Genomic DNA, 16,910 nt, shown 5'->3' on the forward strand with positions numbered 1-16,910 from the left:
ATTGTAAATGGGATTGATTTCCTGATTTCTTCTTCTGATAGTTTATTATTGGTGTATATAAATGCAACTTATTTCTGAATATTAATTTTGTATCCTGCTACCTTACTAAATTCATTTATCAGTTCTAACATTTTTTTGGTGGAGTCTTTGGGATTCTCTCTATATAGTATCATGTCATCTGCATATAATGACAATTTTATTTCCTCCTTTCCAATTTGGATGCCTTTTATTTCATTTTCTTTCTGATTGGTGTGGCTAGAACTTCCAGAACTGTGTTGAATAGAAGTGGTGAAAGTGGGCAGCCTTGTCTTGTTCCCAATCTTAAGGGGAAGGCTTTTCGCCTTCTTATAATTGATTTCTTTTGCCATTGAGTATGATGTTTGCTGTGGGCTTATTATATATGGCCTTTATTATGTTGAGATATGATCCCACTATTCCCACTTTGCTAAGAGTTTTTATCATAAATCACTGCTGGATTTTGTCAAATGCTTTTTATGCATCTATTGATATGATCATACAATTTTTATTCTTCATTTTGTTAATGTGATGTATTACATTAATTGATTTGTGGATATTGAACCACCCTTGCATACCAGGAATGAACCCCACTTGATCTTGGTGTGTGATCTATTGAATGTGATGCTGAATTCGGTTTGCTAGTATTTTGTTGAGGATTTTTCCATCTATGTTCATTAGGGATATTGGCCTGTAGTTTTCTTTTTTTGTAATATCTTTGTCTGATTTTGGGATCAGAGTAATAGTGGCATAATAAAATGTGGTTGGGAGTCTTCCCTCCTTCTGTATTTTTTGGAATAGTTTGAGGAGAATATGTGTTAATTTTTTTTGAATGTTTTGTAAAATTCACCTGTGAAGCCATCTGGTCCAGGACTTTTATTTGTTGGAAGCTTGTTGATTACTGATTTAATTTCTTTGGTAGTGATCAGTCTGTTCAGAGTTTCTGTTTCTTCTTCATTCAGACTTGGTAGATTGTATGCTTCTAGAAATTTATCCATTTCTTCCAGATTGTCAAATTTGTTGGCATATAGTTGCTTGTAGTATTTTCTTGCAATTTCCTGTATTTCTGTGGTATCTGTTGTCATTTCTCCTCTTTCAGTTTGAATTTATTAATTTGGGTCCTCTCTCTTTCTTGGTGAGTCTGGCTAAGGGTTTGTTGATTTTGTTTATGTTTTCAAAAAACCAGCTTTTGGTTTCATTGATCTTTTGTATTGAGTTTTTTTTTTTGGTGTCTATTTCATTTATTTCTGCTGTGGTCTTATTATTTCCTTCATTGTACTCCCTTTGGGCCTGTTTTACTCTTCTTTTTTTAGTTCCCTTGGGTGTAAAGATAGTTTGTTGATTTGAGATTGTTCTTGTTTCTTTAGATAGGCCTGCATTGCTATGAATTTTCCTCTTAGGACTGCTTTCGTTGCATCCCAGAGATTTTGGGTTGTTGTGTTTTCATTTTCGTTTGTCTCAAGGTATCTTTCGATTTCTTCTTTGATCTCATTTATTACCCACTCGCTATTTAGTAACATGTTTTTCAGCCTTTATGTATTTGTGTACTTTCCAGATTTCTTCTTATAATTGATTTCTAGTTTCATAGCATTGTGGTCGGAAGACGCTTGATATGATTTCAATCTTTTTAAATTTATTGAGACTTGTTTTGTGTCCTAACATGTGGTCTATCTTGGAAAATGTTCCATGTGCACTTGAGAAGAATGTATATCCTGTTGCTTTGGAGTGGAATGCTCTAAAAAATATCAATTAAATCCAGCTTGTCTAAAGTGTCATTTAAGACCGCTGTTTCTGTGTTGATTTTCTGTTTGGAGGATCTGTCCATTAGTGACAATGGGGTGTTGAAGTCCCCTACTACAATAGTGTTACTGTTGATCTCTGTCTTATGTATGTCAAAATCTGTTTTATATATTTAGGAGCTCCTATGTTGGGTGCACAGAAGTTTACTAGGGATATATCCTCTTGTTGAACCAATCCCTTTATTATTATGTGTGCCCTTCTTTGTCTTTTATTGTAGTCTTCATTTTAAAGTCTGTTTTGCCCAAAAGAAGTATTGCTACTTCAGCTTTTTTCTCGTTTCCATTTGTGTGAAATATCTTATTCCATCCCTTTTCTTTCTGTCTCTGTGTGTCTTTTGATCTGAGATGAGTCTCTTGTAAACAGCATATGCATAGGTCCTGTTTTCTTATCAATTCAGCCACTCTATGTCTTTTGTATAAATCAAGATTTTACTAACTCTTGCAACATCCCGAGACTCAGGCGTACTCTGAACTTGGGGAGGAAAACTCATGTAAATGAATCAACATGTTAACAGGAAAACAGGGGTGATTTGGTGGCCCAGGAACACTTAGATAAAAACTTTTTAGGGAATTTGTTTTTATGAGCTAAATGAAAACCAGGGTTAACACCTGTTTGACAGCAGAGAACACAACAGTAAGGAATCTGCCAACACTGCCAATCGAGAGATCCTGTAAACAATAAGGCAGTGTTTTAACATCCCAGACAATGTGCACTGGTCCCTCATTCATAGCCAAAGTCATAGAGACAGAGTAGAATGGTGGTTGCTGGAAGTGGAGAAGGGGGAATATGGAGCTGCTGTTCACAAATAGAAAGCTTCAGTTGCACAAGATGACTACGTGCCAGAGACCTGCTGTACAGCACTTGCCTGTGGTCAACAAAACCATATTGTGCGCTTACAGATTGGTTAAGAGGGTAGATCTTGTGTTAAGTGTTCTTACCACAATAAAAAGTGATGTGCACTGCTGGGTATGTATAGGCATATTGTATGTTTCAATTAGTTCTACTGATTTATATTTATACATAATGTACAATTTATATACAATCACTTCTACTCAGTTTATGGTAACAGTTAAATGAATGCAGTCATGTAACTGCCACAACTGAGAGAACACTTTTGTTCTTCATGCTACTTTGCAGTCACCTCCCTCCCACCCTTAACAGCCAATGCAGTGCTTTCTTCTACAGGTTTGCCTTTCCTAGGATTTCCTATGCACTATGGAGCACTGAGTCTGACTCCTTTCACTCAGCATAATGATTTTGAGATTTATCCTCGTTGTTGTATTGGGAGTTTGTTTCCTTTTATTGCTGAAAAAGTATTCTATTGTATGGATATTCCACAATTTATGTACTCATTCACATGTTTATGGACACCTGGGTTGTTTCCCCTCTGAATGCCTCTTATAAATAAACCTGCTGTGAACATTCAACATGAAGGCTTTGGATGAACATGTTTTCACTATTCTTTGGTAAACACCTAGGAGTGGGGTTTCCAGGCTGTGTGATAAGTGTATATCTCACTTTATAGAAGAACAGCCACATTGTTTTCCAAATGGCTATTTTACATTTCTGCCAGTAACTTGTGGTAGAATGTGGTAACTTTTCAGTTCATGTTTTAAAGTTTGTACTAGACATATGTATGCATAAATAATATGTAGTATGGATTTGTCTTATACACAAATGTACTATCCTGCAACTTGTATTTTTTAGTCAATATTTTGAGATCTGTCCATGTTGTTGTATAGAACAGATTTAATTTTGTATAGTGTTCCATTGTCTAAATACATTACAATTTTTAATCCATGGATCATTTGTTTTCAGTTCTGTGAATTGCCTGTTTATATCCTTTGTCTATATTTTTTTGATCACTGCTCCTTTTATTTCTAGGATTTCTTTATATAATTTTTATTTTTATTTGTTGACTGCATTAGGTTACAAATAATTTTTCCTAATCTGTGGCTTACCTTTTAGTTTTATTTATGCTGCCTTACATTGTACAGAAGTTTTCAGTTTTGATGCAAATATATCAATCTTTTCTTAGTCCTTTTTGCTTTTCTATTGTACATTGAGGTTACAAAGAGATTCTACGTGTTCTTTAAAAACATTGATGTTTTGCTTTTTTACATTTTTATCTGGGATGTAGTTTATTTAATAGTATAAAGTAGTGATGTACCTTAATGTTTTTTCCAAATGCAAAACTCAGTTGTCCATGACCACTTTTGAAGGTCTGTGTACTAGTTCCCTAGGGCTGCTATAACAAAGTACCACAAACTGGGTGGCATAAAACAATAGAAAGCTATTCTTTCACAGTTCTGGTGACTAGAAATCTGAAATCCAGGTGTCATAAGGATCATGCTTTCTGAAGGCTCCTGGGAGAATCTGTCCCAAGGCTTTCTCTTAGCTTCTGGTGGTGACTGTTGATCACTGATGTTCTTTGGCTTGCTGCTGCATAACTCCAATCTCAATCCATTGCCACCTGGCATTCTCCGTTTGTGTGTCTGGGTCTCGTGTTTTTCCTCCTCTTTGGAGCTGGCTCATCCATAGACCTTCTTGGCCCTGCTCCGCCTGACCTTTCAGGCCCAGCCTGCTCACCCAAAAACCAGTGCAGGCTGAGCATGGTATATACTGAGACTCCCAATGGATCCCCACCCTTTTGTTTTTATTGCCTTCTTCACTGGCTAGAACATCTGAGATATTGTTGACTAGAATTGGTGAGTAGACATCTTTGTCTTCCCAATCTTAGGAGGAAGGTGCTCTTTATTTCACCACAAAGTATGATGTCAGATGTAGGTTCTCCCATAGATGCCCTTTATTAGATTGAGGATAGTTCCTTTAATTCCTAGTCAATTGAGAGTTTTTAATCATGAATGAGTGTTGAATTTTTTCAAATGTTTTTTCTACATTAAAAAAAGTTATAAGACAGATTAGAGAGAAGGGAAAAAGAAATACTACATGAGTTGTAAACTTTTGTTTGCTTTCACACTATGACAGCTGTTCACCAGTGAAGGGATTACATTTATAAATCTACCTTGAAAATAATTAATGGTCATATACAGGATCCAATAACCAAATTTTTAATATAAAATACTGTATACTTGGAAAGAGGGGAGAAATTTAAAGGAAATGAATCATTCATTTTATGTGTATTTTTTAAAAAACTTTATATTAAAAGTATAAATGTGATCTCATGAACATAAAAATAGTTATAAAATGAGAAAAAAGTAGAAAGGCAAGAAAAAAGCAAAATAACAAAAAGTATTATATGGTTTTTCTTTTATATAGTGTATAATATGATAAAATACATTGATTTTGAATGCTAAAGCAACCTTGCATTTCTAGGATAAACCCTACTTGATCATGACATGTTACCATCTTTTTATAGATTGTTTCAATTTGCTATTTAAAAATTTTTTTTCCATCTTTGTTCATGAGAGATCTTGATATATGATTTTCCTTTCTTGCGATGTCTCTGTTTGGCTTTGGTATGTAGGTAATGCTGGCTCACAAAATGAGTTGGAAAGCGCTTCTTCCTGGGAGAGTTTGTGTAGAATTATTATTATATTTTCCTTATATTGGTTGGTAGAATTCACTTGTACCATCTGGGTCTGTACTTTTTTGTCAGCTACAGATTCAATTTTATTTAATAGGGCTATTTAAATTTTCTCTTCTTGAGTGAGCTTTGGTAGTTTGTGCCTTTTCAAGGACTTTTTCAATTTCATCATGTTGAATTTATTGGCATAAAGTTGTTAATAAAATTCCATACTGCTTTATCTACCTCCCACAAAATTTGATATATTCATTTAGCTAAAAATATTTACAAATTTTTCTCATTACTTTTTCTCTAACCCAAAGCTCATTTAGGAGTATGTTATTTAATTTCCAAATATTTGGTGATTGTTCTGATATCTGTTAGTGATTTCTAATATGTTCTGTTGGTTGAACATATCTTGTATGATTTCCATTCTTTTAAATCTTTTGAAACTTGTTTTATAGCCCAAAATATGTGGACTTGAAAAGAATATGTATTATGCTGTTGTTGGGTGTTCTATAAATATCAGTTAATTGAAAACCTTATATATCCGTGTCTTGTCCAGTGTAAATAAAGCTGCAATGAACATTGGAGCACATATATTTTGACAGATAAGTGTTTTCAGACTTTTGAGGTATATACCAGGAGAGGGATTGCTGGGTCATCGATAGATGATTGGATAAAGAAGATGTGGTATATATACACAATGGAATACTACTCTGCCATAAGAAAAGATAAAATAATGCCATTTGTGACAAAATGGATGGATCATGAGCTTATTATGCTAAATAAAATAAGTCACACAGAAAAAGGCGGGACCCATATGATTTTACTGATATGTGGGATACAAAACTGAAAGCAACAAAGGAATAAGACAAACAAATAAACAAAAACTCACAGACACAGACAACAGTTCAGTGGCTACCAGAGGGTATGGGGGGAGGAGGGTAGGTGAGGGTAAACGAGGTCAAATATATGGTGATGGAAGAACTGACTCTGGGTAGTGAACACACAATGTGATATATAGATGCTGTATTACAGAATTGTACACTTGAAACATATGTAATTTTACTAGCCATTTGTCACCCCTTATAAATTTTAATTAAAAAAGAAAATATTTTTAAAATTTAATGTTTTTAAGTTTTCTTTTAAATTTTTTAAAAAAATTTTTATTGGGGAATTGGGGGAGGGAAACAGCATTGGGGAATCGGGGAAGGGGAACAGACAAGTTGCTGTCCTTTTGTTCTTCAGTCTAGTTGTGGAGGACGTCGCTTCACTGGCCCACATGGGTATTATCATTGCACTCTTCCTGGGTGAGGCAGTCACTCGCTCGCCACTGGATGGCCATTCACGGCAGCTCACGCCCACTGCCGGCCAGCCCCACTGCAGCCTACGCTGTTGCTGGCGACTCATGGCAGCCCAGCTCCAGGTCGAGCTGTTGTTCACCATCTTAGCTCTACAGGGTGCAGCGTTACTGGCCCTCATATGTGGGATCTGAACCTGGGCCCTGCTGCTCAGAGCTGGTGTCCCAAGCCAACTAATTCCTAACCAATGTGCCACGCGGCTGGCCCTATAAAAATTTTAAAGGATATTATTCACATAATGGTGATTATATAAAAATATATTTGTGGCTCTCGAATAATTTTTAAATTGTTGTGAGGGACAGGATTGGCTCTTCCTTTTGAGACAGAACGTACCCAGAGAGCCATATGTGGCTCGTGAGCTGCACGTGGCTTGTGAGCCGCAGTTTGCTGACCCCTCGTTTAGAACATGGGTGGTGAAGGAAATTAAGGAAATGAGAGGGAAGTGTTTAGAGAGGAACTGAATTCATTTAAATGTTTCAACTTCATTTGACATGTTTTAACACCATGTAGGTAACCTACTTGGCTTTAGTTTGGGGGAGTCATATGAGATGGTGATATCTGGAAGAATCCCAACAGACTAGCTGCATCTAGGAAAAAGAACTATAGTACTTATGTTTCTGAGCAGTTGCTTTGGGAGGAGAAGGGCATTCAACATCCTATAAAATGGTGTATGAGGTGTACTACATGAGTAGCTCTTCTCCACCTTCTCGTTGTGTGGCTGCAGACTGTTGTACATTTTTGCAATAAAAACAACTTTCCATGTCCACTATATCTCCAACCACCCCTCAGCCTAAAATCAACAATTATAGTTTAGACAGGGCTACTCATGGCTAGAAGGAAATATGAAAAACACAAGGCACTTAATTTGAAGAGAAATCAGAATTCAGATTTCTTAGAGATTGTGAACAAAGGGAAACATGTTCTGCTTGGATAAATATAAAGTTCTTGCAGTTACAAATGCTGTGTGGGCTATGTAATTGTAACACTGGCTGAACTACAAAGTACAGATGTTTTCACTCTACCCAACTAAGGAACTAGAACAATCAATTCATTGTATAGTCTAACAAAGTTCTTGTTACTTCAAATACTTTAAGTGAATGCATGGTTTTCAGCGAGGGAGCCTATCTGAATAACTCTTCTTTCTCCCCTGCACTGAATATCAAGAGTGATGTTAAAAATACTTAAGTCTTTAGGGGACAAGCATGTGACTGAAGACCTCGCTAATGGGGATCTTTCCTGTGCACTCGTTGATGAATGTGGAGGTTGGAGCTCTGGCTGAAGCCTTTCCCACACTTGCTGCACTCATAAGGCTTCTCTCCAGTGTGCACTCTCTGGTGGATGAGGAGTTTGGAGCTCTGGCTGAAGCCCTTCCCACACTTGCCACAGTGATAGGGCTTCTCTCCAGTATGAACTCTGAGATGGATGCGGAGATCTGAGCTCTGGCTGAAGCCCTTCCCACACTCATAGCACTGGTAAGGTTTCTCCCCCGTGTGTATGCATCGGTGAATGTGAAGGTTTGAACTCTGACTGAAGCCCTTTCCGCACTCTCCACACTTGTAAGGTCTCTCTCCTGTGTGGACTCGCTGGTGGATGTGCAGGTTAGAGCGCTGACTGAAGCTCATTCCACACTCCCCACACTCGTAGGGCTTCTCGCCAGTGTGCACTCGCTGGTGGATATGCAGTTTGGAGCTCTGACTAAAGCCCTTCCCACACTTGTCACATTTATAAGGTTTCTCGCCCGTATGGACTGCGTGATGAATGAGCAGACTTGAACTCCTCGTGAAGCCCTTCCCACACTTGTCACACTTATAAGGTTTCTCATCTGTGTGGATTGCTCGATGGATGAGGAGACTTGAACTCCTTGTGAAGCCCTTCCCACACTGTTCACATTTGTAGGGCTTTTCTTCTGTGTGGTCTCTCTGATGAAGTAGTAGTTCTGAGCTCTCACTGAAGTCCTTACCACACTGACTGCATTGGTGTTTCTCTGCAGTGTGGATTTTCTCACGTGGATGACTATCTGAGCTGGGGTTAGGTGTTTTCCCACAGTCATAATGGTTACAGACACGCTCCTCCCTATGAGCTCTCTGATGGGTGACCACCCGAGATTCCCAACCATAAATGTCTTTGCGGTTACAGTCAAAGGGATCTAAGGATTCTTTTGATTGACCATTCTGGCAAATTGCTCCACCACTGAACAACGGTGAGACCAGTTCTGTTACATCAGACATAAGTTTAATATGATGGTTCTCTGAACAATGGTCTATGGGAGGACTTTTCCCCCCTATCAATTTTCTTTCAGTGGTTTTTTCAGTTACAAGCAGACTTTTGCTTTCCTGAGGATCCTGGGGCTCATTCTTACAGAATGTCACTGGGGAGTCCTGTGTGGTCATATGGCTCCGAACTTTCAATGACAAATAATCTTCACTTTCCATGTTTTTGAAATCATCACTTTGAAGGGTCACCCCACTGCTCTTGTTTCTGGAAATGTGAGAAGATGCTTCTTCCCACTTTTGACAAGGAGAAAGATCTAGTTCAGGGTTCCTGTACATTTCCCCTTGAAGTTTCACAATATAATCCTGACTCCCAGTTATTGTACTGGCCAACTCTTCCCAAGTTAGCAAGCAGGAAAGCTCTTCACGTAACAAATCCCTGTCTTTTCTCCTGAAGCTTCTCCACAGAATTGTCATTCAAGTCTCCTAGGGAACAAAGAATTCAGTGATAAGAACAAACTAAGGGTAGATTCCAAGATTTCAGAACTGGAGTGCCTAAGTCCTGAAGACTCAGTAACTAGGAAAAAGTTCAGTCTTGTCTGTATAGTCATATCCTTTAGGTTAATGTCAGAAAGAGAGAAGGCTTGGGTACACACAGCAGAAATCTTGTCTCTGCTTTTAAGCATAGCCAATAAAAGTATTCCTCCCCTAACTCTGCAGAAGGCTATGAATCCCACATCCTCGCCACAAATTACACTAATTTAACTTTACTTCATTTTAATTAAATTTGCATTTAATTGGTAATACACTCTAATAGATGCTGGGGATACAAGGAAGAAAACAAATCCTTCTGCTTAACAAGCTAGAGCCTACTTGGAAGAAAGACAAATATATCAACAATGATAACATCACCTTACTGCTACAGTAGATGCAGGCACAACCAGATATGGGAAAACAGAGTAGGGGCATTCGACCCAAACCTGAGGGCAAATGTAAGGAAACAAAAAAGTGAAATGTGGAGACAAAATATGACATGTTCAGGAAAAGTATAAACAGCATCTTGTGAAGGATATAAAGCAGGTAACAGTGGTGAAAAGTATGTCCTGGACAGGAAGGCAGGAGCCAGAACAAAGGGCTTGGTAAACACTCAGGGATTTAAAGATATTAAAGGGGTCGGCTGAGTGGCGCGTTGGTTAAGAGCTGGCTTGGGACGCCAGAGCGCCCAGGTTTGGATCCCACATATGAGGGCCAGTGACACTGCCCTCTACAGCTAAGATGCTGAACAACAGCTCAACCTGGAGCTGGGCTGCTGTGAGTCGCCGNCTGTCCTTTTGTTCTTCAGTCTAGTTGTGGAGGACATTGCTTCACTGGCCCATGTTGGTATTATCATTGTGCTCTTCCTGGGTGAGGCAGTCGCTTGCCCGCCATTGGAGGGTGGCTCACGGCGGCTCACAGAAGCTCACGAAAGCTCACGCCTGCTGCAGGCCAGCCCCACTGCAACCTACGCCATCGCCGGCGACTCATGGCAGCCCAGCTCCAGGTCGAGCTGTTGTTCACCATGTTAGCTGTAGAGGGCTCAGCATCATTGGCCCTCATGTGGGATCCGAACTGGGGCCCTGCTGCTCAGAGCTGGTGTCCCAAGCCAACTAACTCCTAACCAACAAGCCACTCGGCTGACCCTAAAAAAAGAAAATCTTATATATTCTTACTGATCTTTGACCCACTTGTGCTATGGATTACTTAAGTGTTGAAATATCTAATTGAAAATTTGCCTATATCTATTTCAATTTTATCTGTTTTTATTTCATGAATTTTGAACCTGTAAGTGTACTGGAGCTAGGAGATATTTGCTTTACTGTTGGATTCCTAAATGCCACGATACAGAGGTCTCCCTTGAGGCCAGTTTCTGCAGAGAAAACTTCCCATCTCTTGCTGGAGGGTAAATACCTGGCTGACAGTGCACAGGGGTTGGGGAAGAGGGTATGTGTGTATGGGATGAGGGCAATGTTCCATATACAGCTGATCATTTCACTGTTTTCCCTCCATGTCTTACTCTCATCCTCATTGGGCATTTCTGTGACTGATAAGAAACTGATTGCTTCTTATCCTTATCTTCATATATAAGCAGTATAAATTGTGCCTGCTGCTGCTCTAATACAATAGCTATCCTTCCATCTTTCAAATTTTTATTGAGAACATTCTCCTGTTCTCTTTATTGCTGTTTTATAAGTTAAAATTTTATTTCCCACCATTTTAATTGCTGTACAGGGAGATCAGACATGTTTAACAAAAGCACATTTCCTAGACCTTTCTCTGCCAGCCATTTTGCTTAGTTGACCAAACCCTGACATTTTTGTAGACCCGGCTGATCAGTTGCCACATACTCCTTACATATTAGCTTTTCCCAGCTCTACCTCTTGTACCTACTTGTTGGTATTACCTGCTCTCAGGTACCAACCTAATGCCAGTTTTATTCTGGCGACACTTTGGGCATGATTCTTTGGACTGTCCTTTGCTTTCATTATCTAGGGTTAGCCTTGCACTCCATGCTCAGTTATGACCCTTTTGCACCAATGAAATTAAAATGAGGAAGGTTATGGGAGCTGCAAAATGAACTAATATGTTTCTGTCCCCTAACTCTGGATGTCAGAGTAGGAGGTGGGGAAGGACAAATTAAAAAGGCTCTACTTTGGAACTGTACGAGTATTTTGACCTAAAGATATTAAACAATTGATATAGAAAACAAATACCACTCTTGAATAGGTAAGAATTCTAAGAATTGTAAAAGCTTGTCTCAGGTATTCAACAAATAATCTGTAAATTAGATCCTTTGCCAAGTTAGTGATAGAATTATCAATTGAGTATAATGATTACTGAAACTACCCAAAGGTTCAACTCAACAAATACTGGTACAACATCAAGCCTAGGACAACACTTGAATTTTGAAAAGGATTGTTTTCAGCAACCTGAATACATTTTTTTTCTCATTTTCACATCTCTGAAATTGGGGTATATCTGAAAAATCAAACAGAAGCGTTCTTTTTCACAACATGGTATGTAAAGATCTGATAAAATGTGACATATCCTGTTCCTCCTGCATCTTCATGCAGCAGCCCTTCTTTTTCTAATTTATTGGTTTCTCCAAACTTCCCATAATCAGTGAAATGCTCCCCAAGGACTCTGATCATATTTCAATGGTATTAAGGAAGGTAATGCTTAAAGGAGAAGAGTAAACACTAAACATTGTTAAAAACAGTGATAACATGTATAAAAGGAAATCAGGAAAAACAGGCTATTTTATACCCATTTGAGACTTTCTGGGTATAATGGCTCAGTCACTACCCTAATCTTTCCATATAGACAGCTCCATTTTGGAGTCAAATATTCTGAACTATCTCTTGAAGGAGGGCAAATGTCTTAATCTATCACCTCCTTCATTCCTTGTTAGAAATTACCTTTGTTTCCCTTAATGTATACCTTCCCTGTTATTTATGTCCAGTTAACTGCATCAGGTTACCTTTGATCTGGATATGTCAGTTACAACCCTACCATCTCAAGCTAATAAATAAAGCATCCATATTTTCCCTATCTGGTATTTTTCATATGGATACTAATCATTGGAGAAAAACAAATATGGAACACTGGGCAGCCTCCTGAGCACTGCTTGAGTTATCAGTAACCATCATTTAGAAACTCAGGGCTACAATTAAGAGCTCATTGTATTGTAACTTCTGATTTAATCATGTATTTTCAATCACTTTTCTATTCTCAACTGTTGCACAAGCTTCTTGTAGTTACTCCTGGAGGATGACTGCCTTTTTTCAGGTGTCCTAGCTCCACACCCAATCCCACCCATACCCCAAGAGAATTATATATGATGCAATGCACATTTTAGGCCTTATCTCCCTAAACATACTCTCCAAATATGTTTTAAATATTTGTATGTAGCTATTTTTATATAAAGTACTTTTAGAGTTAGATGTCTATAATGAAATATAAAGGGCTGAGGATGCTGCAAAAACAAATGACTTTTTGGGGTACTACAAATATTAAAACAGAGATAAGCCTGAAGTGACAAATATCAGAAACGTTCTCTCCTGACTCCTTTGTTTTGTTTAGTTTAGAATGGGGGTTGGCAAACTTTTGAAACAGAAGAGCTGCCAGGGGTCAGCAAACTGTGGCTCGTGAGCCACAGGCTCTGAACTAAAACTGAATGAAAATAAAACTATCATAGATTCATTTATACATTTTTTTTCTTTTTAAAGATTTTATTGGGGAATTGGGGGAGGGAAACAGCATTGGGGAATCGGGGAAGGGGAACAGACAAGTTGCTGTCCTTTTGTTCTTCAGTCTAGTTGTGGAGGACGTCGCTTCACTGGCCCACATGGGTATTATCATTGCACTCTTCCTGGGTGAGGCAGTCACTCGCTCGCCACTGGATGGCCATTCACGGCAGCTCACGCCCACTGCCGGCCAGCCCCACTGCAGCCTACGCTGTTGCTGGCGACTCATGGCAGCCCAGCTCCAGGTCGAGCTGTTGTTCACCATCTTAGCTCTACAGGGTGCAGCGTTACTGGCCCTCATATGTGGGATCTGAACCTGGGCCCTGCTGCTCAGAGCTGGTGTCCCAAGCCAACTAATTCCTAACCAATGTGCCACGCGGCTGGCCCTATAAAAATTTTAAAGGATATTATTCACATAATGGTGATTATATAAAAATATATTTGTGGCTCTCGAATAATTTTTAAATTGTTGTGAGGGACAGGATTGGCTCTTCCTTTTGAGACAGAACGTACCCAGAGAGCCATATGTGGCTCGTGAGCTGCACGTGGCTTGTGAGCCGCAGTTTGCTGACCCCTCGTTTAGAACATGGGTGGTGAAGGAAATTAAGGAAATGAGAGGGAAGTGTTTAGAGAGGAACTGAATTCATTTAAATGTTTCAACTTCATTTGACATGTTTTAACACCATGTAGGTAACCTACTTGGCTTTAGTTTGGGGGAGTCATATGAGATGGTGATATCTGGAAGAATCCCAACAGACTAGCTGCATCTAGGAAAAAGAACTATAGTACTTATGTTTCTGAGCAGTTGCTTTGGGAGGAGAAGGGCATTCAACATCCTATAAAATGGTGTATGAGGTGTACTACATGAGTAGCTCTTCTCCACCTTCTCGTTGTGTGGCTGCAGACTGTTGTACATTTTTGCAATAAAAACAACTTTCCATGTCCACTATATCTCCAACCACCCCTCAGCCTAAAATCAACAATTATAGTTTAGACAGGGCTACTCATGGCTAGAAGGAAATATGAAAAACACAAGGCACTTAATTTGAAGAGAAATCAGAATTCAGATTTCTTAGAGATTGTGAACAAAGGGAAACATGTTCTGCTTGGATAAATATAAAGTTCTTGCAGTTACAAATGCTGTGTGGGCTATGTAATTGTAACACTGGCTGAACTACAAAGTACAGATGTTTTCACTCTACCCAACTAAGGAACTAGAACAATCAATTCATTGTATAGTCTAACAAAGTTCTTGTTACTTCAAATACTTTAAGTGAATGCATGGTTTTCAGCGAGGGAGCCTATCTGAATAACTCTTCTTTCTCCCCTGCACTGAATATCAAGAGTGATGTTAAAAATACTTAAGTCTTTAGGGGACAAGCATGTGACTGAAGACCTCGCTAATGGGGATCTTTCCTGTGCACTCGTTGATGAATGTGGAGGTTGGAGCTCTGGCTGAAGCCTTTCCCACACTTGCTGCACTCATAAGGCTTCTCTCCAGTGTGCACTCTCTGGTGGATGAGGAGTTTGGAGCTCTGGCTGAAGCCCTTCCCACACTTGCCACAGTGATAGGGCTTCTCTCCAGTATGAACTCTGAGATGGATGCGGAGATCTGAGCTCTGGCTGAAGCCCTTCCCACACTCATAGCACTGGTAAGGTTTCTCCCCCGTGTGTATGCATCGGTGAATGTGAAGGTTTGAACTCTGACTGAAGCCCTTTCCGCACTCTCCACACTTGTAAGGTCTCTCTCCTGTGTGGACTCGCTGGTGGATGTGCAGGTTAGAGCGCTGACTGAAGCTCATTCCACACTCCCCACACTCGTAGGGCTTCTCGCCAGTGTGCACTCGCTGGTGGATATGCAGTTTGGAGCTCTGACTAAAGCCCTTCCCACACTTGTCACATTTATAAGGTTTCTCGCCCGTATGGACTGCGTGATGAATGAGCAGACTTGAACTCCTCGTGAAGCCCTTCCCACACTTGTCACACTTATAAGGTTTCTCATCTGTGTGGATTGCTCGATGGATGAGGAGACTTGAACTCCTTGTGAAGCCCTTCCCACACTGTTCACATTTGTAGGGCTTTTCTTCTGTGTGGTCTCTCTGATGAAGTAGTAGTTCTGAGCTCTCACTGAAGTCCTTACCACACTGACTGCATTGGTGTTTCTCTGCAGTGTGGATTTTCTCACGTGGATGACTATCTGAGCTGGGGTTAGGTGTTTTCCCACAGTCATAATGGTTACAGACACGCTCCTCCCTATGAGCTCTCTGATGGGTGACCACCCGAGATTCCCAACCATAAATGTCTTTGCGGTTACAGTCAAAGGGATCTAAGGATTCTTTTGATTGACCATTCTGGCAAATTGCTCCACCACTGAACAACGGTGAGACCAGTTCTGTTACATCAGACATAAGTTTAATATGATGGTTCTCTGAACAATGGTCTATGGGAGGACTTTTCCCCCCTATCAATTTTCTTTCAGTGGTTTTTTCAGTTACAAGCAGACTTTTGCTTTCCTGAGGATCCTGGGGCTCATTCTTACAGAATGTCACTGGGGAGTCCTGTGTGGTCATATGGCTCCGAACTTTCAATGACAAATAATCTTCACTTTCCATGTTTTTGAAATCATCACTTTGAAGGGTCACCCCACTGCTCTTGTTTCTGGAAATGTGAGAAGATGCTTCTTCCCACTTTTGACAAGGAGAAAGATCTAGTTCAGGGTTCCTGTACATTTCCCCTTGAAGTTTCACAATATAATCCTGACTCCCAGTTATTGTACTGGCCAACTCTTCCCAAGTTAGCAAGCAGGAAAGCTCTTCACGTAACAAATCCCTGTCTTTTCTCCTGAAGCTTCTCCACAGAATTGTCATTCAAGTCTCCTAGGGAACAAAGAATTCAGTGATAAGAACAAACTAAGGGTAGATTCCAAGATTTCAGAACTGGAGTGCCTAAGTCCTGAAGACTCAGTAACTAGGAAAAAGTTCAGTCTTGTCTGTATAGTCATATCCTTTAGGTTAATGTCAGAAAGAGAGAAGGCTTGGGTACACACAGCAGAAATCTTGTCTCTGCTTTTAAGCATAGCCAATAAAAGTATTCCTCCCCTAACTCTGCAGAAGGCTATGAATCCCACATCCTCGCCACAAATTACACTAATTTAACTTTACTTCATTTTAATTAAATTTGCATTTAATTGGTAATACACTCTAATAGATGCTGGGGATACAAGGAAGAAAACAAATCCTTCTGCTTAACAAGCTAGAGCCTACTTGGAAGAAAGACAAATATATCAACAATGATAACATCACCTTACTGCTACAGTAGATGCAGGCACAACCAGATATGGGAAAACAGAGTAGGGGCATTCGACCCAAACCTGAGGGCAAATGTAAGGAAACAAAAAAGTGAAATGTGGAGACAAAATATGACATGTTCAGGAAAAGTATAAACAGCATCTTGTGAAGGATATAAAGCAGGTAACAGTGGTGAAAAGTATGTCCTGGACAGGAAGGCAGGAGCCAGAACAAAGGGCTTGGTAAACACTCAGGGATTTAAAGATATTAAAGGGGTCGGCTGAGTGGCGCGTTGGTTAAGAGCTGGCTTGGGACGCCAGAGCGCCCAGGTTTGGATCCCACATATGAGGGCCAGTGACACTGCCCTCTACAGCTAAGATGCTGAACAACAGCTCAACCTGGAGCTGGGCTGCTGTGAGTCGCCG

The 16,910-nt window shown here is 39.7% G+C and overlaps 1 protein-coding gene across 1 annotated transcript in view; it reads right to left on the reverse strand.

Moving 5' to 3' along the window:
* Positions 1-7,569: 7,569 nt before the first annotated feature.
* The window catches only part of ZNF239 (zinc finger protein 239), a 30,070-nt gene continuing 20,729 nt past the window's right edge, over positions 7,570-16,910 (reverse strand). The window contains 3 exon segments of the mRNA XM_019666597.1: positions 7,570-8,769; positions 14,600-16,030; positions 16,032-16,074. Coding sequence (XP_019522142.1) covers positions 7,926-8,769; positions 14,600-16,030; positions 16,032-16,074 — 2,318 coding nt within the window. The 3' untranslated portion in view covers positions 7,570-7,925.

Source organism: Hipposideros armiger, unplaced genomic scaffold (genome assembly GCF_001890085.2).
Source record: "Hipposideros armiger isolate ML-2016 unplaced genomic scaffold, ASM189008v1 scaffold_476, whole genome shotgun sequence".
In the NCBI taxonomy this organism is placed as follows: Eukaryota; Metazoa; Chordata; class Mammalia; order Chiroptera; family Hipposideridae; genus Hipposideros; species Hipposideros armiger.